At 33.8% G+C, this 26,019-nt stretch overlaps 1 protein-coding gene across 8 annotated transcripts in view; it reads left to right on the forward strand.

The window, feature by feature from the left end:
* LOC120419474 (uncharacterized) overlaps nt 1-26,019 on the forward strand; it is a 402,142-nt gene that overhangs the window by 299,323 nt on the left and 76,800 nt on the right. For 7 of the 8 annotated variants that reach the window (XM_052708548.1, XM_052708549.1, XM_052708550.1 and 4 more), the window contains one exon: nt 15,744-15,845. The exons of the other annotated variant lie outside the window; for it this stretch is intronic. In XM_052708548.1, coding sequence (XP_052564508.1) covers nt 15,744-15,845 — 102 coding nt within the window. The remainder of the gene's footprint in view (nt 1-15,743; nt 15,846-26,019) is intronic. 8 annotated transcript variants of the gene reach the window in all.

The following is a 26,019-nucleotide window of genomic DNA, read 5'->3' on the forward strand; positions in this document are numbered from 1 at the left end:
TGATATTATTAATTTAAAAAAAAAAAAAACATTTAATTTGCAAGTTTTTTTACGTTTGAACATCAACGAGACAAGATAATATTTATTGAAACTAAATTTGAAATCTTATTTACAAATAGAAACTATGCTACGTTCTAGTTATTCAAATATTTAATAAATTGAAATGTTTCACGATTGATGATGAAGACACGTCAATAATTCTTCGTTTTTTTTAGAATGATTGAAGTTTATGAAAATATTGTTTTTTTGCTATTTGATGTTTTGACTCATTTTGAGATATTTTTTAAATCTCAAAAATATTTGTACCAATTTTTATTTTCAATATGATTAATTGGCTTTTTTAAGCTTTTTTCCAGCCAAACTTTTTCACTGAAAAGATGTTCTGAAAAAATTTTTTTTTGCTAGTCTATTTATGAAAAATCAATTTTAAGCAAAATCCTCAAAAAGTAATAATTTAATTAGACGTAAAATCAGCCAAAACTTTTTAATTAAGAGCCTTAAGGGCCGGTCATAGAACTATTTTGAAAAGCCGTCGCGGGCCGGATGAAATGGCTTCACGGGCCAAATCCGGCCCGCGGGCCGGACGTTGGGCAGGCCTGCTGTGCATCAAAATTAAAGAAAACAACAATGTTTAAGCAGATTCAACAATGCTTTAAATTTACATTCTTAAACGCATTTTAAGTTGATTGATTCAATTGCACGTTAAGTTTCACTAATTAAAAAAAAAAACAAAACTTAAGGGATGATATAAGTTTATTTTTTTTTTTTGCAAAGGTCAATCGAGGGTGTTCAATCGATGAAAAATAATCTATTAAAATAAAGTCTTGACAAAAGTGAAATTTTTGAGAATCATTCAGCAATTTAGTCAAGACAATTTTTATTTTTGAAGTAGACATTATTGAATCGGATGAGCGCTAAAACAAAATACAAGAGAGAGCTACATCCTATCCCTCGCTTGGACCCGAGCAATGTTGGGGATAGAACTTTTAGACCAAGGTATAGAATAAAATTGCAAATGAATAATCCTTTTAAAAAATATGACAAATATATAATTTTCCAAAACAGAATGTTGATGCATATTTTAAACTACAAATAAATCAATAGTTCAGGTTCATTATTTCAGTTTAATAAATTTTAAATTTACCAGAATTGGAAATGTACCTGTTAGGCTAATACAAATTTGTTTGCTTTTGTCTTAATCGAGGGGATGAAAAAGCTTATAAAATAATTAAATTCATTTCAAATTCTGGCAAATTTGATTTTTTTTAAACTGAAATAATAAACCTGAAATATTGTTTAATTTGTCGTTTAAAAATGTGCATCAACATTCTGTCTTGGCAAATTAAATATTTGTCATATTTTTCAAAGGATGATTTATTTGCAATTTTATTCTTTATTTATTTTTACATTGGTTAAGTTAAGCTACTACCAAAAATTAGCAAAACATAAATGAATTTAGGATTTTTTACAATCAATTCAACAACATTTAATATAAAAAAAAACTTAAAATTGGAAGTCAGGATTATCATATTTCAAAGAAAAAAGTATTGGAAAATCCATTATACACCCGTCTGTACATTTATAAAACAATAATATTGTAATGGTTTTAAATTAACTCGAACATACCAAAAATGATTCAAAACGCATTTAAAATAGATTTCAGCTGATTGCATCTAAATTTCCATTGAAATTCAGAAAAATTTGAAAAATATTTTTTTTGCGTCCTGATTTTGAAGGCCGATTTCAAATTTCCATTATAAATGAAAAATGAAAATGAGTATCGAAATACTAGCTTCGCTAAAGAAATGAAAACTGAAATTTCAAAATAGTAGTTTATGCAACAAGTTGCAAAAGAGGATTTTTTCAGCACGAGTCGTACATTTAACCAACGAGGTTCACCGAGTTGGATAAATACGAAGAGTGCTGAAAAAATGAAGTTTTGCAACGAGTTTCATGCAGCATTTTTTGCAATTCCAAAAAACACACTCTGAGTAAAATTTTATGTCAAATTTTCATATTTTTTTTGTCAATAAAAAAAAATAAACGATTAATCAAAGCAAATCATGAAAAGTGTTACTTTTCGGAACAAGTGCTGAAAAGTTCAACTTTTCAGCACCCATTTGAGTGCTGAAAAGTTGAACTTTTCAGCATTTATTTTGAAAAATGTTGCTATTCGGTTCTGTTATTTTTGGTACAGAAAAGTAGGCTATTTCGTCGTTCAAGAATGACAGGAAAAGTAAGTAGTTTCACGACGGAATTGCAAACACCTTTCAAAATTTTTTTGTTTTAAACGATTTTTTGACAAAATACATGGAAATTTGACATAAAATTTCACTCAGTGTGTGTTTTTTGGATTTGCAAAAAATGTTGTATGGAACTCGTTGCAAAACTTGATTTTTTCAGCACTCTTCGTATTTATCCAACTCGGTGAACCTCGTTGGATAAATGTACGACTCGTGCTGAAAAAATCTTTTTTTTGCAACTTGTTGCATAAACTACTATTAAACTTCAAGTTTAAACTAAAAAATGGTTCTAAAGTTTTAACAAAATATTGAGAACTACAATATAAACTGGATATTTCACTCATATATTAGATTGGAATGCATTGATTTCTTCAAAAAGTTCACTAAAATTTGTTGTATTGTATCTAATTGCTTTATTGTTTCTCAAAAGAATTATTTTGTCCTGTTTTTAACAAATTTGTAAAGTACATTTTATCAATAAAAATGACTAGGTAATATCTTTTTAATAATTCAAAGTTGAAAATTTAACAATCGATAATTCCCTACCATACGCTTCAATGTGTTCCGCCCTCATTGCTGTCGAACCCTTAATCCAAGCTTGAACCACCAACCTCCGTGCTTTCATCAATTTTATCCTCCCCCTGGATCACGTCTCCTTGGTCGCCATCATCACCGTCCTCACCGTCATCGTCGTCGTCGTCCTTTCACGTACTTGTGTAATTGGTGTATGTTTTAAGGCTCTCCTTTAGCTTTATGCTTTCAATTATTGCCATGTCGTATGTGTGTGCGTGTATGTGTGCTTGTGCTTGTGCGTGTGCTCCAGTCACAATGTCTCAAGGACCACCCCCATTTCACCCTCCCCTCCACTCTGCCTGAGGACTTTAACACGGACGGCATGTCCTAGCATAAAACAGGGCCAGTTTTGCTGCTGCAGTTTCTTCGACAACAACAGGGCCGTAGCCAGGATTTTTGTTCGGGGGGGGCTTGGGTGCAAAAATTCAAGGAGTATAAAAATCAGCAAATCATTTATACCATCACTTGGTTTGTGGTATAATTATTGAGATGAATTGTAAAATGTTAATGTAATGTATGCAAAAAAGTTTTCGAAGATTTTCATATTAAGTTATCAATGTATTTATTGAAGAAACTCGTTCGTCATTTTTTTTCTTTATTTTAACAGCTAGTTTGTATTAAAGGAGTAGAGAAAGTGTTTTTTTAACATTTTCTTGAATTGTTTAATTGTAATCTAATTTCGTGATAAACGTCGCTAAATTTAAAATATACTTAACTTGAATCAAATTTTTGAAAGCATAAATTTTTTTTTAAAGAAATATCGATTTATCTAACCATAAGTATTATGTTTTCTGTAATTTATACTGAGAGAAATTTTAAACCGTCTGGATTTACATTTTCAGCTGTGTGATAATTGTGATGGTTTATCTAACATTTTTCATTTTTTCTAGCACAACATAAAACTCATAACTGGAATATTAGTTTTTCTTAAAATTTTATAAACAAACTTAAACCTGTTTTATTTTAATTGTTCTAAGCTATTGAAGCCATTTCATATTTTGCGAAGCTCCTGGTGCTCTCAAAAATAAATAATTTTAATGAAATACAAAAAAATATAATCGTTGAAATTTCAGCTTCTGAAGTGTCTCCATGGCAACAAAAAAAATTACGTCGAATCTCAAGTTTACATCAACTGAGTTTACATGTGATTCATTTTTTCCGTGTCGAGTAAATTCACATTTTTTTCTGTGTAGGCCTATAATAAATATATATTTGAAGAAAAAAAATCAGTGCCTGTGTTTAATTTTAATGTGTTCAAAAATTTAGATAAAATGTATTAAATTAATTTTTAACGCCAAAATATTCACTGGAAGAGTTGTTAATAATGCATATGTAACCATTTTTAAATGCATATGTAACCGTTAAAATTTTCCTCGATTGCATCAAACATTAAAACGAATCATGTTTAACTTTAATATTCCGACTAAACGCCATTTTCAAATTCATTACTCATTGTATTCTGAAAATTGGTCCAGAATTTGAGCAAAAATAAAATTTTAAAACATGACAAAAAAATTTAATCAGATCTCAATTCTAAAGATAATTTTTTAATAAAATTTTAATCTATATACATGTTTAATAATTTAGGATTGTAACCATTTATTAAAATCGATGTTTGTTCAAGCAATATCTTGACTCTAGGAACAAAATCCTGCACATTTTATGGTTTAGAAATTTTATATTTACGAAACCTTGCTAAATTAAAAATAAAGAAAACTTTATGTAAGAATTCATAAATTGATTAGTTTTATCCTGTAAATCTAATCTTAGTCTGCACTTGAATTCAAACATACCAATATTCGAAGCATCAAAAAAATAAGATTATTAAAACATAATTTATTGAAATGATTGAAAATTATTTTTTGAATATCTTTATTTAAAAATGATAAAAAATGTTTTTTTTTATAATTTAAGGATTTTTTTAGTTGTAATTATTTTATATTTTTTTATGTATTTGATTTTTTTCATTTTTGGAATTTCTGATTTTTTTGAAATTATCATGTGTAATTATTATCTTAAATTTTTGTTTTAAAAGTAAAGAATACTTTATGTAAGAATTCTTAAATCAATTACATTTTTCCTGTAAATCAAATCTTAGTCTGAATTTTGCTACAAGAACTATATTTTACTTTCAAACGAAAATTTTAAAAAATGTCCTGTAGTACGGAGACTCTTAAAACTCCATACAAAAAAATCTCAAGGAACGGTCAAGAAAAGGTTTACGAAAAGACTTCTCTTAAGCGGTACGCAGCTGAAAAGGAACAGAAACAAAAAGCGTCGTTTGATATTTCTTCGGGAGCAATATGTGTTGATGAGATTTTGATTTGTTTATTTGGATGCGACTGAAAATAACGTTTGAAAATAATGTATTCGCTTAAATAATATTGAAGAATTGCCTCATGAAGCTGACTATCAAAACGCTGAATCTTAAAATGCTGAAATAAGGGAAAAGCCATTACAAAAATCACTTAATTTTCTGGTAAATATAAATTAATTTAGGAATACTAGAATTCAAACATAAAAATATTTAAAGCATCCAAAAATTAAGATTGAAAAAACATAATTTATTGGATTTTGAATAACTTAATTTTAAAATGATATTTTTTTTAGTTTAGGATTTCTTAAGTATCAATTATTTTATTAATTTTTCAGTTTTAGATTTTTTAATTTTTGGAATTTCAGATTTTTTGATATTATTCTGTTGAATTGTTATCTTAAATTTTTTATGTTTTTATTATTTTTATTTTTGATTTCTGGCATTTCTTTGTCTTATACCAAAAAAATTTAAATCAAAAATTATGAAAATTTAGAAATTTGAAAGTGTAAAATTTTTAAATCTTCAATTAGCCGTTGCGAATATTATTCTGAAGTTTATGTCACTAAACTCTGACCAAAGTTGAGAGGGTTACAAATCAAAACTACAAGCTATGGTTTTATTATTTTAAAAGTGTTCAAAACACACTTTAAATCAGTACAGTTGTTTTGCATCATTAGTTTTCAAAATATCTAGCTTATGGCGAAATCCTTTTGCCTTCCTCACTGAGGTAAGGCTATAATCCTGCTCTAAAAATGAACTTTTTATTAAAAGCTCGAAGACCCACCTTCATGTATACATATCGACTCAGAATCGAAAACTGAACAAATGTCTGTCTGTGTGTATGTGTGTGTGTATGTATTAGGGTGGGTCATTTTTTTCGAAAGTGTTCGGATCCGGCTGAAATAAAGGCCATCTTGTAGAGGGGGCCCATAGGGACTCTCACACCAAATTTGAGCTCATTTGGTTAAAAACTGGCTTGTCGCTCGGGGGTTAAAGTTTACATGGAAATTCTTATGGGAAATGTGTGATTTTACTTCAAACGCTCCTACAAGCTAAGCGACAAACTTTAACCCACACTTACACTAGATAGCCGTGTCGGGGGTGGTCCAAGGAACATTTTTCTCTAAGGGTTTATGGTCATCCGTTCAACCCTGAGCTTGCGCAAAGACGAAACTTCCGGTGACGCCGGAATTCTTCGAAATCTCAGTTTCAACGGTCAACGCATGCTACAAACTATGACAGAAGCATCGTTTGAATGAATGGAACACGCGACGCCAAACGTCAACTCACTGTTTGGAAGCAAATGTAAGGGTTTGCGCTTTTCCAACAAAGTGTTTTTTTTTTTCTTGAAAAATAAAATGGTTTTCAATAGGCAATTTGAAAATAAACATGGCCTCCGAACCCGAGTTCGTCGTTGAGCGGGTCGTTGCAAAGAGAACTCGGCGCTAAAAGGTCCAGTTTCAGATCAAGTGGAAGTGCTGCGAGGATTCTGAAAGCACCTGGAAACCGGAGGAAAATCTCAACTGCCAGGATCTTCTCGAGAAATTTGCAAGCGAGGAGGGCGAATAGCGGGTCAGCCGCGACAAGCGAACATGGATCGGGTCGAAGAAGATGGGGGGGCCTCCGACGATTCCAGTCAAACAAATGAAAGCCAAAAATGGATTCGAAAAGGACACGTGGCGGAGAAGTTGGAAGGAGTGTCCGAAGAGGACAGCGACGAGGTGGAACTGGTCCAGTCCAGAATGGTCCGCCTGCACGTTCCGGAACATTGATTTCTACGAGAGCCATAAGATAAGCGATCAAGTGATACAAAGTTGAAGATATTTAGTAAACTTCAATAAAATAACTTTTATTGGTCTAAAAAATAAAAAAAGCTTTACTTTCTTAGTTTGTTTCTTACAAATAAAAATATTATTCTGATTAATCGATGCTAACCGCTTCGATAAGGTCAGTTAAAACATGTCCTGTCCATCCCGATGGCTCTTCCGGTGAACATCTCGCCGACGATGCCGCTGGACTTGCCAGACGAACCCCAAGCCGGCTATTCCGCTGGCCCTGTGCGTCGAGCAACCACTTCCATCCACGAATTCCAACCGTAACTACTTGTACATGTCCTGCCTCGCCGTCGATTCCACTGCCCCGGGGCGACGATTAACTGTTTCCTTCCAGGAAGTCCTAACGAAAAAAGGGTTTTTTTTATTCAATTATGTTTCTTGCATACCTTAATTCGAATAATTCTCGCTAGAAATAAGCATGAAAAAATTATGAATAATTAGTTATTTAATGCAAAAAGTAAAACCCACAATACTGAACCTTTTATTTTGCTAACATTTGAGTGTTTTGACGTTTGACGTCGCGTTTTCCATTCATTCAAACGATGCTTCTGTCATAGTTTGTAGCATGCGTTGACCGTTGAAACTGAGATTTCGAAGAATTAAGGCGTCGCCGGATGTTTCGGCTTTGCGCAAACTCAGGGTTGAACGGATGACCATGAACCCTTAGAGAAAAATGTTCCTTGGACCACCCCCGACACGGCTACCTAGTGTAAGTGTGGACTAAAGTTTGTCGCTTAGCTTGTAGGAGCGTTTGAAGTAAAATCACACATTTCCCATAAGAATTTCCATGTAAACTTCAACCCCCGAGCGACAAGCCAGTTTTCAACCAAATGAGCTCAAATTTGGTATGAGAGTCCCTATGGGTACCCTCTACAAGATGGACCTTATTTCAGCCGGATCCGAGCACTTTCGAAAAAAATGACCCACCCTAGTATGTATGTATGTGACCAAAATTCTCACTGAGTTTTCTCAGCACTGGCTGAACCGATTTTGACCAAACCAGTTGCATTCGACTTGGTTTAGGGTCCCATACATCGCTATTGAATTGTTTGAAGTTTCGATAACTAGTTAAAAAGTTATGTATAAAAATGTGTTTTCACATATATCCGGATCTCATTTATATGCATGTAAACGATGTCCGGATCCATCATCCGACCCATCGTTGGATAGGTAATCGAGAGACCTTTCCAATGAGTCCACAACATTGACGATCTGGCAACCCTGTCTCGAGTTATGACCACTTAAGTGATATTTATGAACTTTTTTGAAGCCGGATCTCACTTAAATGTATGTAAACGATGTCCGGATCCATCATCCGACCCATCGTTGGTTAGATAATCAAGAGACTTTTCCAACAAGACCACAACATAGATGATCTGGCAACCCTGTCTCGAGTTATGACCACTTAAGTTATATCTTTGTACTTATTTTTCTAAATTACTCATATTACCCATTGTTGGTAAAAAGTGAGGAAGGCATCAACCACATAGGTGGATTAAGGTAGTTTTTTCGTGAGAAAAAACTTTCCGCGGTTCCGCGACATGTTACAAAAATTCTAAATATTTTTAAACGAGCCCAAACATGTCGTATATGATTATCAAAGCAGGAAAAACATTTCAAATTTGTTTTCCGGACCGACCTGGTCGCTGGTCCTAAAAAGACTTAATCGAAATAAGTTATTTCCATTAAAATTGTGAAGCTATTTTTTTTTAAATATTGTATTTGCTCTCTGTTTTTTGGTCCATTTTGAAAAGGTGGCAACATAAACTTTGGAAAATATTTACAATTAATATTCAGAAATAAGAAATTATAAAAAAAATAATAAAGAAATTTTCAAAATTTTCAAAATGCAAATTCTAATCTGTAAAATCCAAAAAATAGAAATTAAATAGTTTGAAAGTGATGTTTAATTAATTTAATTTCAGGGTTTTTGAATCCAAGCTTAATTTTTTTTTACGTTTTGAATATTTTTATCATTTTATTTCTTCCTTTAAAAATCGCAAGCTCATGCACAAAGTGAGAATTAGTTGATAATAAGTATTCACTTAGTTGATCTTCCGATTTTTGATATATTAAATAAAAATTGGAGATTGGCCACGGTGGAAACTAAAAAATGTGACCAAAAGAAAGCATTTTGGACGAGTGGTTTCGGAAAAAAGGTTTACGAAAAAGTAATAAAAAAATACACACAGATATTTCTCAAGCATTTTTCTCTAAGGTCTTAGATATATGTAACTAACCATATTCTTAAAACCAAAACGATAAAATTAGAATTGTATTTCTGATAATAGTCAAAATTCAATCAAATGTTTTTCATATTAAATGCTTTCGTTTTTGAAAACAAAATCTAAATATTTTTGAGAAATTATGATAAATTTTGAAAAATGTAGAGAAAAAACATGTATTAACAGTTTAAAGGTTTTAATGCAAATAAAGGAGGGCTATTAATTTTACAATCCAAATTCGACTAGCCGAAGCCTCGATTATCCAAAGTTTCGATTATCCGAAGTTCGAAGGACTTCGGATAACCGAATCAGGAACAAATGAAATCGGCATGTTTTATTTGCTTGTTTTTAACATCAAATTCGGCATCTGTTTTTTTAATGGTCCAATACACCAAGTTTTTGCTTTTTGGGGGTTTTTTAATACCCCTGACGGTTTCAAAAGCACCCAAAAAGCAAAAACTGGAAATTTGGTTTATTAGACCTTTAAAAAAAACACCAGAAATATTTCTTGACCTCCATTTTGACCGCCACATTGAATCCAAAAATTCTAAATTATTTTATGGTTCTTCAGGGGTCATACTTAAGTTCTACAATCAAAAATAAGACAACAAGATCTAAGGATTTTTGCTGTCCCTATTCAGACTGTAGTCCCGATTCGCCCCAGATGACGGTAATTATTTCTATGTAGCCCCTTAGAGCAGTCCGCTCGGAAATTGCTATTTTCGAAGGTTAATAACTTTTTAGCAAAAAACCCAAAAAATAAGGTGTCTTCGGGAAAGTTTTTCCAAATTTAAAGAAGATATTAGTTCTGAAAATTGATAAGAACTGGATAGTTATTGCGCCTTCCATTGGTCAAAAACTGAAACAGTTGCTTTTCTCCATACAATTTGACGATTTTGCCCAAACTTGGTGGTCAGTGGTCAGAAAAAGCTCAAATTTTGGAACTTAGGCTAGTGATGCGTAAATCTTTGATTTCAGGGGATAGCCCCAAGTAAGCCCAGATTTGGACCATCCTAACCAATGTAATGCTAAAACTACAAGATAAATGAGATGTTACTGAATGGAACAATGTTCAAATCTGCAGCTCAATTTTTAAATATCCAAATTTTGGATCCATAATCTACAAAAACTGAGCCCGGCAATGGACAGGCAAATTACTTAGTTTGATCAATCAATTCTTGATTCTCTATCTTACAAATTATTTCTGGGAAGAGAACACACAATCATTGATTTAAGATTTTTTTAAGGTAGTTCAATTTTAAAAAAATTGGAAAAAATTTCGGGGGGGGCTGCAGCCCGGAAGCCCCCCCCCTGGCTACGGGCCTGGACAACAACGTCGTCGTCCCTCCCAACCTCGTTTTTGTTTTCCCAAGAACCAGAGGTCTAATTGAAATAATCGTTAAAAGGACCCCCCCTTCCCCCACCGTTCTTTCCCACGATCGGTCGAAATGATTCGTAAAATTTAACTGTGTTTTATTGGTGCTCCGGTTACGACCGAAAGCCAGAAATACAGAACAACACAGCCTTCAAGGAAAAGCTCTTGTGTTGTGTCAATAATAGGCTAAAAGTGCCGGGAGCGGCAAAACTTGGGTAGAGTAGTACGCAACTTGAGTACGCTAACACATATTGTGGGCCAATTTCGGAAGCGGTTACGACGAGGCACGGCTCATCGGAATCGGTAATTGCAGGTTGTGTTTTCCGTTTTAATTGAATGGTTGGCTGGTTGGGAACTTGGAGCAACAGTTGGTTCTAGTTGTGGAGGGAGTAGCGGAATTCAGGACTCTTGGCTCGAATTATGTGCTTTGCGAGCTGAATAGCGATTTTAGATGGGTGAATTAATTAACATAACCATCTACAACCCTATCCCGCTTCTAAGTGAGCTATGATCTAAAAAATCACTAAAAATCCATTTTCCATCAATTTGATCTAAAAACAGCATTTGAAAGGAGACATTGACTTTGTCAATGTATTACAAAAACATCATTTTTTAGGTATCAACTTTGGCTGTGTTTTTCACTAACATTTCCTATATTTTAACTAAAAGAAGTATACAGTAATTTTTGTAGTGTTTTTTTTTTATAAAATTTTAATGATAATGGTATCGTTCTATGGCAGAAAATGTGAAAACCAAGTGAAAACAAGCGAAAAAAATACTATAAAAACGTGAAAAAACTAGATATGCAAAAGGTAATGATCAGAAAAACACAAATTAAACAAGATAAATGCAAATTGAAATACTTAAAAAAAATAGAATAGTTGAAATTACAAGCCTAGGTTTCAAAATTTGGGTGAAAAAAGTGTTTTGAAATGCATTTTACAGGCTTACAGTAGCTTTCCAATCATTAGTTTTAAAAATATCGAGATATTGACTTTTTGTGGAACGGTAAATTGGTATTTCATGAAAATTTAAAATGTTTTCAAAAGAGTTCAAACATGCTGAATATGATTACAAACGCGAAAAAATGCATTTTAACTGGTTTTCAGTTGATTAATTATTGATTTTTATTAAAAAAATTTAAGTTCTTCGAAAAATATTTTCTTGAATATCGAGCCAATGTCTAATAATAGAAAATCAATACTTTTCTAGTAAAACATCATGTTTTAATATTGTTCCATTGCAGGTGACTTGCTTTGAACATTTTAAAGAAATTTTGCCAACATGAAACTTTAATTAACAAAATGTAAACTAAAAACTATTAAAATTATGTAAAATCCATATTTTTTACCAAATAACATTATATTTTTGGTTAAATGAAGTTCAAACTCAATAAATATGCCAAAAAACACTTACAATTCATATTTTGAAAGATTTCCATAGATTATGAAAAGTTTAATGAATAAAAATCAAAGTGTCTCATTGTTACCCTATGGGCCGAAAAGAGTGGGGAACAATGAGACAGGTATATTATACATTTTGGAAAAACGCAAAAAAGGACATTGTTGCCCAACTTATGCCCTGTGAAATGATGAAAGATAATTGGAGAAATATTAGTTTTTGTGTTAATGGCAGCCTATGAGCGAACATATAATGTTTAGTCATTATTTACTTTTACACCCCAGAATCAATCTTTTATGAATAACTTTGCAAGGGAGCGTACATAACTAAAGCCACTATTATAGCAGGCGTGTATCTACACAGAAAAAAATATGTGACACGGAAAAAATGTATCACATGTGAACTCAGTTCATGTAAACTTGAGATTCGACGTAAACGGTTGAATCACACGTAAAATCATGTTTTTACGTATAATTTGCTGCAAATTTACATCAAATTGCATTTAAATTTAAATGTTTAATGACGTGCAAAAGTGTTACATCATAAATGATGTAACATTCGGAAATATTTTTTTTTTGAGTTGTAGTAGACACATCTTTCCCCCAAATATGAGCCTGATTGGTTAAAACAACGACTTGTGAGAGCCATTTTTTCATTGTTCCCCGTGTCTCATTGATAACTACTCTACCCTTAGGCTTATTGGAAAACATTTATTTTTTTTCAGTTTTTGCTTTACCACGGCAACGAGCCCAAAGAGGATATTGTAGAAAATTGTTTCAGCTTTAAAAAAAAACGGTTTGCAGAAATGGACAATCAAAGATACGGAATTGAGGGTGACTTGACGTTTGTATGGAAAATCTTCAGAAATTGTTCAACTTAATCTGCTATTTTCTGATCGTGATCAGGTCCAAAAACCTTCAAAATTTAAAAGCAATCGGTTCAGTTCAATTTCGAATGAAAATTAGTAAGGAAAAACCGACTTTTTCATATGATGTTCAAACTTTTTTTATTGTAAAATGAAAAACAAATTGAGAAAATTTGCAGGAAAAAAATACTGGCAACAGCTTTCTCAAAATTGGACTGAAGATTTTGATACACTCTTTTAATTAATTCTGCAATGTTACAAAAAAATAGTTTATTAATCTTCCCTTAAAATTAAATATGAGTCATTCCAGGTCAACTGGATACACTTTTAGACTCGACCTTCACCGATTTGAACCAAACTTGGAGAAAACTCTATCGATCGATAGTAAACAGAAATCCCAATCCAATTTTACATAAAAGTCCCTATGACACCAAATTTCTGTCTCATCACCGTTTCCGGCTGCAAATTATTGAAAAACACCCCTTTTTCGCATATACCGCCGCTACGTCACGAGGTATCAAAAAACAAACCTCGGATTCGTGATCAAGGACAAAATTTCACGCAAATCGAAGAGGGGTGATTACAAAAATAATAAATTAGGAAAATATTAGAGAGAGTTGAAAGTAAGCATGACATTAAAAATGTAAGAAAAGTGATTTTGAAAACAATACAAATCTTGATCTAAGCTTAAAAAAGCATTTCGTTGCACAAAAGTGATAAAAAGACAGGAAAAATAGTCGTCGAGAATTATTATCAACCAAAAAAGTCACATAAAAAGCTATAAAACTAACTTTCCAGTACAAACCTGAAAAAAAACCCTGTTTTCCACGAATATGTGATTGCTTCTTACTCAATAACAAGCTTACTGATGAAAGCTAACTAAATTCACCGACGCACCAAAAGAGAAAGTACCATTCCTCATACTGCACCCACTCCTTCAGCAAAAAAAAAGAGTGAAAAGCCAAAAGGAAGCTGAATACTTGTTTGATTTCAGCAGTTTGTGTGTGCGGCAATGGCGCAAGTGAAGAAACGTAAAATGCGAAATCAGCTTGTGAAATTTTGTGGCAAAACATCTCCGGAAAATGTTCTTCGATTCCTCCACAAATAGCTCTCCAACTAGGAGCAAATGCCACTATCAAAATCGAATCAGAGCAAATATTTTCGTCTTCGAATTTCCTCGGTTTTGCTCTCGAAAACTTGAGTGCTCTGGTTGATGGTGTTATTCTATTTTTGTCGTCACCGACATTCGCCGGGCTTTTCCAGAGCTTTGCAAGTCTGCCAAGCAAGTCTGCCTCGGGAGAGAAATTTTTATCGGCATAATTAAATGTCAATTTTCCAGACTTGTCCGACATTTCACGGTGGTTTCTTCGTTTTGGGAAATGTGTCGGCTTGTTTGACTAGTTGAACGCTTTGGGTTTTTGGGGTTTGTTAGATAAAATGTGGCAAGCTCTTTTGTCGATTTTTTGTTCCGTTTGATTTTTTTTCTAACTTCATATTTATTTTTCACGCAAATTCTCTGGAGATTTAAAAAAAATCGTTATAATAATCATATTTTTTTGCAATTCAAATAAAACAAATTTCAATCAAATTAAACTCATCTCCAAAAAAACCATTCAAACGAAGTTGATGAAAAAAGCGAAAACACGTTGAATGGCCTCACTGAAAATTTAATCAAATGTTTCAATTTCGGTTTCGTTTCTGTTTGTTTTGCACAACACAGAGAGTGGGGGGTAGGAGTCTTTCCCTCACGTTTCCACTTTGGAACCACCCAAATTAATTTAACATGAAAAGCTCCCCCCCCCTCCCTTTCAAATTCCAGCTTTCCCAACCATTTCAGTATTTATCGGTGTTGATTTGACGGTCATGATGATGGTGGGTAGTTTTGCTGCTCCCTTCGCTTTTTTCTGGGTTTTCCCTCTCTCTCTCTGATGGGAATCGAAAGGTAATGGATTTCATTGATGTGTGTCCTGTTTTTTGGCTGATTTTTTTGTTTTTGGTTCTCTTTCTGGATTGATACATGATTGATGATTTGAGGTTCCATGGGTGGGTTTTCATTGGATTTTGTTGGGCCTTTTTTGTTGGGATAACAAATTTCATTCTTGAATTTCGTTTCATAAATTCTGAAGTGACACTAAAAGACTGCAATTTTTATTCATGAAATCGTGAATAGCAATTTTCATATTTTTTTTAAATATTTGTAGAGTTCATAATTTCATGTATTTTAATTTTTTTTGTATATGGGTACTTCTAATTATTCTAATTCCTAATTTGATAATTCAAAAGACATTTAGGTTAAAATCTCTGTAATTAATACATGTTTCTTGAACAACTTCCAAACACTTTACAATTTCTTCTTCTACCTTCCTCTAAACTTTCTTCTTCACATTCTATGCAAATTTCCTTCTATTAGATGTTGTGGTTAATTCTATTACAAGTAGAGTGTGTTAAAGCGAGGTTACTAATAACGTTAGTAACATCGCACACTAGCCACAAAGCATAACCGACCCACTAGCACGTTGTTGTTTTCAATAATAAAACTAGTTTGTTTTAGTATCTGTCCACCTACATGTATATGAGTGTTTGTGTCTCTCTGTATAGTGATAAAACGTAATCAAATTCCATCTCATACCGAAACGAGTCCCATTTTTTCTTCTCTTTTTTCCACCTCCAACGAAAAAAATAAAATAAAAATTGTGATCGTCCTCCCCCACTCGTGTGTACGTGTGCATCACACCACCATCGTTAACGGTGTCGTCCCTCGTCGAATGATGATGTCCGTACGATCCACAAACACACACTCACTCACAACTCAACCCAACTCGGTCGGTGTTGGTTTGGTATGGTGAAAAAATCAATTTGCTGGTCAATGGTCAACCATCATCACCCACACCAACTCGCCCTGTCCGTAGACTGTACCGATGTCCAGCGCACTCGGATCTACCGCCGGCGCCGCCCCCGCCGCCACCACCCAACATTGGCCTTATCGATGGCATCGCAGGCGGACCGCCAAGGTTGGTGCACGATAAATCCCCTCTTCCACAACCCCCACGTACTCCTACCTCCTTTTGTTCGACAAACACGTGATCTCCGGTGTTGACGTTTGAAACGTAACGTATCCGCGTATCCGTCCGTTGTGATGCCACGGGTAGATTACCTGCACGTGATTGTTCTGACGAGATAGTGGAACTTCAGGAGATTGATTTTAAAATATAGGAAGAGTATGCAAATTAAATTGTGTTTCATCAAAAATATTTCTGAAAAAAATAATTTAGATTGGCTCAAACTCTTTGAAAGCCTTCCTTATACATACTATTTTGGCAGCTGTTGATACAAAAATAGGACTGTTTATTCGAAAATGTATATCTTTTGAAGAAATTTTCTGATCGGTTTGGTTTCTTCGGAAAAGTTATTGGTATTGATGGAGACTATTTAAAAAAAATGGTACAAGAGAAAAAATTGCCTATCAGTTAACAGTTTTCATCAAAATTAAATTTCTCAAAATTCATATTTTTCAATATTTTTTATAAGTTTTAAGGAACAAAAATGCGCAACTTTTGCGGCATAGAAAAGAATTATCGCTTGTTTAGTTTTGATTCCAAAATTTCAAAACTATTTTTGTTGAAGAGATAACAAAATTTAACAAATGTTTCTTTTTTTAACATTGAAAATAGTACCATTAATTTCTGAGATATTCGTATCAGTTTCAATGCCTCTCAGGCAATTTAATTGGAATTTGGTTCAATTTTTTGGAGAGAAATGGAACATCATAGACACTTTTTGAAAAAAAAATGAAAAGCAGTACTTTTTTATTGCAAATTTAGTTTTAAGGTAATAATTTATATTAGAAAAATTCGATCAGAACATATATTTTTCCCAAAAACATTATTTTTATCCATAGCCCAGCAGCAAATTGTATTGCCATATTTTTATATGACTTAAAAGTTTACGGTTTTTTGTCCCCTAAAATCTATCAAAACATTGAAAAAAACTGAGTCTTGGAAAAAAAAATCCGTTAACCATTTATTTCTGAATAGTACACATCAATACCTACAACTTTGCCAAAAACACCAAGCCGATCGGATGATATTAATTTTTGAACATAATCGTACCATTTGTGCATGGAAAGCTGACAAAATTGTATGGAGGCCTTTATGGGTGAACTAATGACACAATATGGCTTCTTTGGTCATAGGGAAGGACCCCCAAAAGTTTGAGCCAATAAAAATGAGAATAAAATCCATATCCCGGTTTGGTGGTGAACTGCCCAGGGAAATATTGACAAATTTTGTGCAAAAAAAAATGTAATAGAAAGGCAAATTTGCAATTTAAAACATGTTTTGCCTTCCTCACCGTACTGAGGAAAGGCTATAAAATCACTCAGAAAACGAACTTCTTAGCTTTACCTCCTAGACCCACCTTCATGTATACATATCGACTCAGAATCAAATAAAAAAACGATTTTAACAAAAGTCCGGAAGATTGTAAGAAGGTTGGTTTTTGTAAGAAAACCCGTCATGCTATACATTTTTAGAAAGGTAACAAAGAGACCTTTCCAACGCGTACAAGACATTGAAGATCTGACAACTCTATCAAGAGTTATAAGCACTTAAGTGTTATTTATGCACTTTTTGGACGCCGGATCTCAGATATTTTGATGAAAACGTTGTCCGGATCTCTCATGCGACCTATCGTTGGATAGGTATGGAGACCTTTCCAACGCGTTCAAGACGTTGAAAATCTGACAACCCTATCAATAGTTATAAGCATTTAGATGTTTTTTTATGAGCCTTTTAGAGGCCGTGTCTTACATATTTCTATGAAAACGTTGTCCGGATCTACCATGCGACATGTCGTTGGATAGGTAATCAAAAGACCTTTTCAATGAGTTCAATAGATTGCAGATCTGGCAACCCTATCAAAAGTTATAAGCACATAAGAGCCCTGAATTATGAAGATCTGACTACCCAATCTGATGGTATGAATCAAGTTGATAGAACACTGAAAGGTCCGCCCTTATGTATCTATTTTGGATAGCATTACCCTCTAAATGTGAGGAAGGTACCAACCACCTAAGGGTGGATTTAGTAACGTTTTTTTTTTAATTTAATAAAACCTTAAATAATTAGTTTACCTTAAATTGAACAATATCAGAAAATTGAAACATTTATTGCATTTTTGAAACTTTTTAGGAGCTTCATTTCAGTTCAACCATACAATTCCCAGTATAACTTTGAAAATATTAAAAAATTTGAATTTGAAGAAGAGCAAAGTTGTTTATTGGAAAAAAGTCATGTTTTTTTTGTTTTGTTGAGCCACAGAATAGGGGAACTATACCCTTTCTCAGCCTATTTCTATTTTCGGCCTAGGGGAACATCATCTAATTCCAGCGTGCCTCTAATGTTGGCAGGTCAGAACTTTGACATTCAATTAAAGCTAATAAAAAGCGTTTTCAACTGAAATCGAGTGATAAATAGCTCAATAAGAAGTGAGCAAGCAAGTTTCTATCAAAAGTTTTGCAAAATTTGTTGTTTAAATAGTGAAAATCAGCAAATTGGATGGAGTTAGGAGCGAGTGCTTAACCTGCCAAAGATACGAGAATTTCCCCTACTAGCACTTTGATCATGAATTACAGCTTTCATAAAGTGTTTTTGACTGTTCCAAAGAAATAAATAGCTCAAATAAAAGTGAGCAAGCAACTCTCGATTGTTGATACATCTGAAAATATTGATTTAATAGCGGAAAACGGCAAAAGTGATGAGAATTGGTCGAACGGCTTAGAGTGATTAAAATGGGTATATTTCCCCTAGTATGGACAAATATTTTTCTCGTTTTTTTTTTTGTAAAATCAGGATTACTAAAAATATATGCGCTCAATTTCGTCTATTTCAAATATTAGGGTTGATTTGAAAATTTTGTAAATATTTATGTTCGAATGATCGAATTAACACAATAAATATTACGCCCTTTTAAAATGTTAGTCTTGATTTGAAAATTTTGAAAATATTGTTTTCGAAAAGATCGGAAAATTTCTCAAATATTTGATATTTTAACATTGAAAATCGGACCATTAGTTGCTGAGATATCGACATTGAAAAATGGTGGGCTGTTTGGGTGAGACTTAGAAAACATCAATTTTCCTGTTTTTAAACCTTTGCATTGCAATATCTCAGCAACTAAAGGTCGTATCATCAAAGTCCGAATAAGCAAAATATAGAGAATTTTCTCAGCCTTCCAAAAAAAAATTTGTAAAAATTGAGCAAACATGTGCACTAATTTAAAAAAATGAAAAACTTCGACTATTTTCAAAAAAGTCACCTAAATATGGATTTTACTTTAAAACGGTGCACTTTATCAAAATTTCACTAAAGTACTTTGTGATTGCAAATTTGATTTTGGGACCATAACCATAACCACGTGGACACTTTTTTGGAAATCTCCCCCTCGTGGATAATTGTCCATACAAAAAAAACTTTTTTGTATGGATCGTGGACAATCGCCATCCCCCCCCCCTAAAGTGTCCACGTGGTTTATGGATGGTCCCTTTACATCGAAAAATGAAGTTCAAAAATTTTTGCGACCAAAATTTAAATTTTTTGAAACATCAGTATTGATTAAAAAATTCATAACTTGGTAAATTTTCTGAAAAGTTGGCATTCAATGTCCTCTTAAACATATATTTAAAAAAAAAATAAAAATTGTGTTTTTTTTTGCAAATCAAGTTTTAGTGATAAAAAGTTAAATAAAAAATCACCAATTTTTTTTTACCGTGTATTATTTTTTCTAGTGTAGTCCGTATCCATACCTACAACTTTGCCGAAGACACCAAATCGATCAAAAAATTCCTTGCAAAGAGACAGATTTTTGAATTTTCATGCATCATTTTTGTATGGACAGCCGCCAAATTTGTATGGAAAATTATATATGCTCATTTCTTGTCTGTTTTTTTTTCAGTATTTGTCTCTCTGCAACCATTAGACCAATTTTCATCGCCTTTACCAAATTTGTACGAAAATTTATGATCTTTCCGAAAACAATATTTAAAAAAAATTGTCAATCTTTGTCTACTTCTAAAGGTGGCAAAGTCACGTCAGAACAATTCCTGGTGGCATTAACTTGAAAACAGTGAATGATATCAAAAATTTCCAATTGAAATTTGATTCTACATTTAAAAATAAAATACAATGTTTTTCAACTTTTTCAATCTTTAAAAACTAAAATCATGATTTTTTTTCGAAAAATTGGCAACGCTGCAATGAGTTAAGGCCATCTTGTACTATGGCTTAAAAAATGCATTATTTGTCATTTTAAACATATTCAAAAATGATAATTTTGATTGTTGGTTATGTTCCGCAATTTTTTATAGTGTAAATCTCTTTTGAAAAATCTGTAAAAAAAAAAATATGTGTTTTTTTTTCGATTGCATTTTAAAAATAACTACAAATTTAAACATAAACTTTGAAAAATATTTTTAAAATTTTCAAAATCAAGCATTACGTTCTAGAAGCGCTCAAACACAAACTTTAACCGTTTTCAAATGTTTTTCCAGGTTTCAAAATTTTTAAAATATTGGAGTGTCACTATTTTTTTTTTTTTTTCAGAAAAGTTCTCATTATAACCTAAAACTTTGCTCAAGACACTCAATCGATCCGAAATTCTCTTCCCGAGATAAATACTTCCTAATATTCACATACCATTTTGATTGGACAGCTTTAACCGAGACTTTTATGGACGCCTACAAAAAAGTTTCAGCCAAATCAAAAGTATAAATTAAATCCATCTTTGGTTTTCGTGGAGAATTGCTTTAAATTCATAACAAAGGTTGCGGTTATCATCAGAACTTTTCAGAATCTTACGTTTTAAAACATATAAAAACTGGTTTCTCAAACGAGTTGAAAAGCATATGTTCAATTCGAGTAAATCATTAAAATTTAGATATATATTCTTAAAATAAATTAAAAAGGCCAAAAAAAAACTAGAATGAAAAACTTCAAATCAAAATATATAAAGTTTTTAAGTAAAATTGATACTAGAAAACTATATATTGCAACCAAATCTATTAAAGTTACGGTTTAATTGATAATGTTTTGGTAAGGTCGACATAATTCAGGTTAAACTATACAGTCCAGACTAGATTATCCGAAGGCCTTTGCAAAATTTCACTTCGAATAATCGGAATTGGGTACTAAAGCCCTATGTCAATTTTTACTCTACTAACTCTTTTTTTGTGATAAAAGTACGATTTTTTTTTATCGTGGTTCGATTATCCGAAACAGAATCCTAATCCAAAACCTAGGAAGAATCGAACTTCGGATAATCGAGTCTAGACTGTATTGCTATAATTTTAATTTTACCTCTTTTTTGATTTATTGATAATTTTTTGTAATTAGTTTTGTAAGCTTTAAATTTCCAGCTGCCATTTTTGAAGGTTAAACATTTTAAGAAATTATTCTATGTTAAGTATCCTCAAATTAAAACTTTCCAGAAACTATGCATTTCTAAGTATCCATAAAAATAAACGCTTTACTGCTGCACTCATTGCGCCACAAGCTTGAAAGTTTCCATCTTTTTTTTATTCTAAATGACTTTCTTCTAAAGAAGACGTTTCATTTTCTTCACAAGACCCTGAAAAACTATCATGGTCTTGGTCGCAATACAATTTAGCGCATATTTATAGCGAAATAATTCGCTCCAAACTGTTATTGTTTTATGACGAAACTTATTTTCCTTTATTGCTCTCAGTTTTCCTTGAACTTTTTTTTTTTTTTGTTTTCGTCCAACGCCAAACTCACACTATGAAAATAATGTTGTTCATTGTTTTGCTCGCTGCTGGGTGCTGCCAAGAAGAAGTGCAAATAATGGACCAGCAAGTGGAAAATCTCATTTCATACGCTTTTTTGAGCGCAAACTGACAGTTTTCAGTTCTGCAGTAGCAACGCGTAAAAGCGTGGCAAATGTTTGTCTTTTTCACAATACGGCTACGAATCTCAAGAGCGTTTCGGACAATATAATCAAAAACGTTTAAAGTGGCATTCAAGAAGCTATATTTTGAAGAGCGACTATTTTATGAATGTTGTCTTGTTCGTTTCACTGATTGAAATTTCACCGATTTGAATTAATATTTTCTGAACCTCTTGTTAAATCAACTGAAATCTCGTTGATCAACAATTTCAAATTGCGCTACTCAAGTTCACCAAAGGCCTTAAGCAAGTTTCGCTAATCCCAACGGAATTACCACCAACTAATCCAAAATGCAATCCCACCCAGGGCGAACCTCACCACAAACTAGACACGGCTTTCAGTCGACAACTACGCCGCTATGCCCGGAGTGTCGGTGCGGTGCGAACCGAACTTTGCCATTCCGTTTCCTAGAACCAGAACCTCAAAACTTCCCCGAATGATCCGTGTTGACACTTCTTCCTTAGAAACTGCTCTCTTCCCACAGGCAAAGTTGCTCTTCTGCGACCTCTAATGAAATCTCCCGCAGAGCGCTTAACGCATCCCCCCCACCCAAGTGCACCGCACTTGACTCACTTTTCCCGGTTGGAAAATGCTACTCGAGGAAATATTGCAGATTTTCCTCTTTTGAAGTAAAGTTGTCTTGCCCGCGTCAGCATTGAAGAGTGCAGCAGCTTAACCCGTATAGGCCTGGGTGAAATTGGAATCACTAAAATGACCATAACTCAGCGAAAACTCAACCAATTTGCATACTTCTTTATTAGTTGGACTCGTTAGAATGTCTATTTTCCGAAAATGACCCGCAGAACCCGGAAATGTTCCGGTGGCCGGAGATATTCCGGTGGGTCACTGGGTCAAATGGGGTCAAAAATGGCAATTTTTGGGACCCGTATAGATTTTCAAACAGAAATCTTGGAAAAAATACATTTTTTCTTGTTATGATCATTGTTCTACCCACAGACAATGCTAACCATCAATTTTGAACCACCGGAATTGTTCCGGATTGGACGGGTAGGTTCCATACCGCGGGGGAACCGGTCAGGGGGCGGCCAATAATACAAATATTTTTATCATGGCAATATGGGTGTCAAAGTTCACCATTTTCAAAATCTAGCTCATCTAGGATCCCCAAAACCATTTTTGGACCGATCTGGCCACTTTGGGACCGGTTCCCGGTACTCCGGCGAATCCCGGAATACGGCAAATTGCGGAATTATTTCAGAACAATTTTGGACCCAGCAATATGGGTGTCAAAGTACACCATTTTCAGAATCTAGCTCATCTAGGATCTCCAAAACCATTTTTGGACCGATCTGGCCACTTTGGGACCGGTTCCCGGTACTCCGGCGAAACCCGGAATACGGCAAATTGCGGAATTATTTCAGAACAATTTTCGACCCAGCAATGTGGGTGTCAATGTTCACAATTTTCTAAATACAGCTCATCTAGGATCACCAAAACCATTTTTGGACCGATCTGGCCACTTTGGGACCGGTTCCCGGTACTCCGGCGAAACCCGGAATACGGCAAATTGCGGAATTATTTCAGAACAATTTTCGACCCAGCAATGTGGGTGTCAATGTTCACAATTTTCTAAATACAGCTCATCTAGGATCACCAAAACCATTTTTGGACCGATCTGGCCACTTTGGGACCGGTTCCCGGTACTCCGGCGAAACCCGGAATACGGCAAATTGCGGAATTCTTTCAGATCAATTTTTGACCCAGCAATATGGGTGTCAAAGTTCACCATTTTCAAAATCTAGCTCATCTAGGATCCCCAAAACCATTTTTGGACCGATCTGGCCACTTTGGGACCGGTTCCCGGTACTCCGGCGAAACCCGGAATACGGCAAATTGCGGAATTATTTCAGAACAATTTTGGACCCAGCAATATGGGTGTCACAGTTCACCATTTTCAAAATCTAGCTCATCTAGGATCCCCAAAACCATGTTTGGAACGATCTGGCCACTTTGGGACCGGTTCCCGGTACTCCGGCGAAACCCGGAAAACGGCAAATTATGGGATTACTTACTAAGAAATCAAAAGTTCATGATTAGTCCAATGTATTTATATTTTTTTGAGTTTGAAGATATTCAGGCCTCTCTCTCTCTCTCTCACTTTCCTTTTTTGTCTCTCATTCGTTCTGTTCTTTTACTATCTCGCTCGCTCGTTTGTTATTTTTTCTTTCTCTTTCATTCTTTCAGTTTTTCTGTTGCCCTTTCACTGTTTATGTCCTTCTCTTTCTTTCTTCCACACTCTTTTTCTTGCTCGCACTCTCTTTCTCTTTCTATCTCTCTCTCTCTATCTCTATCTCTCTCTCTCTATCTCTATCTCTCTCTCTCTCTCTCTCTCTCTCTCTCTCTCTCTCTCTCTCAAGCTTTTGAACATTTTTCGCACAACATTACTTTGGCTGACTTTCCGCATACGCCACAGATGGCAGTCTCACAATGAGCACATTTCGTTTCAGTTTTCCGATCCACTTTGCACGTCTCGCACCGAACTCGACTTATCTTTGTGTTCGTCGTCTTTGGTTTCAGGCCTTGCTTCTTACACTCTCTACAAAACTTTAGGTCCATCTCAGTGTAGTGTTGCTTACAGACTGCTTCCGCGCAAATACAACAGGTACGGATTGGCCTAGACTCCTTGCCACACCAGTTGCACAGTTTTGCGCCCGCTTCCATTTGGCGAGAAGAAAACGCGTTCAGCTGCCCTCGTAACTCCTTTGTCAGCCTTTGAGATTTTACACGTTCCTGTACGTTCTCCTGAATGAGCTGGTCGCACAGTTGTTGCAGAAAATTTGATCTCCAACTTTTGCCCTTGCACCGCTCCGGGTACTTCAACCGGTACAGGCAACTCGCATTCAAGCAGGCGACGCTCAGGAGTTCCATCACCAGTTTCTTCGTCCATACCCTGGTCTTTCGGACACAGTTCGTCTTGCGAGTGATGAAATCGCCTGCATCAACAGCGCCCTTCGTCCCGTTGTAGTGAAGCACGATTGGTGGTTTTTTGCCGCAGATTGTGGTTTTGGTAAGGGTTGATGTCAGTACAATGGCCGGCTTTTTTTTGTGTCCGTCGATAAAAGAAGTCAGGGTGCTTACGCCGTTATAGCCGACCAGTACCGAGTTGGGTGCCCGGCTGGCCGACTTGGCGAAGCTATCCGGCAAATCTGGTTTGTTCGTTCGAACCGTTCCCGTGAAAAGGGTGTTGTCCTTGAACAGGTCGTCGGAGAGTTGGAGAGAGCTGAAGAAATTATCTGTAGTCACCTCTCTCCAAAGACCCGTAAATGGCTGCATCAGATCCAGTACCACTCTCTTGCCCTGTCCCTTCTCCGGTTTTTTGTCGACTTTTCCTGTGTACACCTGCAAGTTGCATATGTACTGACAATGGACACAAGAGCAGCACCAAACTTTCATGCCATATTTGCCTGGTTTCGATTTCATGTAAACCCTGAAAGGGCATTTACCTGGAGGGAGAAACAAAACAATCTATTTTACAAAACATTTTTTTTAAATTTTTAAATTTTTGAATTTTTGAATGTTTGAATTTTTGAATTTTTGAATTTTTGAATTTTTGAATTTTTGAATTTTTGAATTTTTGAATTTTTGAATTTTTGAATTTTTGAATTTTTGAATTTTTGAATTTTTGAATTTTTGAATTTTTGAATTTTTGAATTTTAGAATTTTTGAATTTTTGAATTTTTGAATTTTTGAATTTTTGAATTTTTGAATTTTTGAATTTTTGAATTTTTAATTTTTGAATTTTTGAATTTTTGAATTTTTGAATTTTTGAATTTTTGAATTTTTAATTTTTGAATTTTTGAATTTTTGAATTTTTGAATTTTTGAATTTTTGAATTTTTGAATTTTTGAATTTTTGAATTTTTGAATTTTTGAATTTTTGAATTTTTGAATTTTTGAATTTTTGAATTTTTGAATTTTTGAATTTTAGAATTTTTGAATTTTTGAATTTTTGAATTTTTGAATTTTTGAATTTTTGAATTTTTGAATTTTTGAATTTTTGAATTTTTGAATTTTTGAATTTTTGAATTTTTGAATTTTTGTATTTTTGAATTTTTGAATTTTTGAATTTTTAAATTTTTGAATTTTTGAATTTTTGAATTTTTGAATTTTTGAATTTTTGAATTTTTGAATTTTTGAATTTTTGAATTTTTGAATTTTTGAATTTTTGAATTTTTGAATTTTTGAATTTTTGAATTTTTGAATTTTT

This window comes from Culex pipiens, chromosome 2 (assembly GCF_016801865.2).
Source record: "Culex pipiens pallens isolate TS chromosome 2, TS_CPP_V2, whole genome shotgun sequence".
Classification (NCBI taxonomy): Eukaryota; Metazoa; Arthropoda; class Insecta; order Diptera; family Culicidae; genus Culex; species Culex pipiens.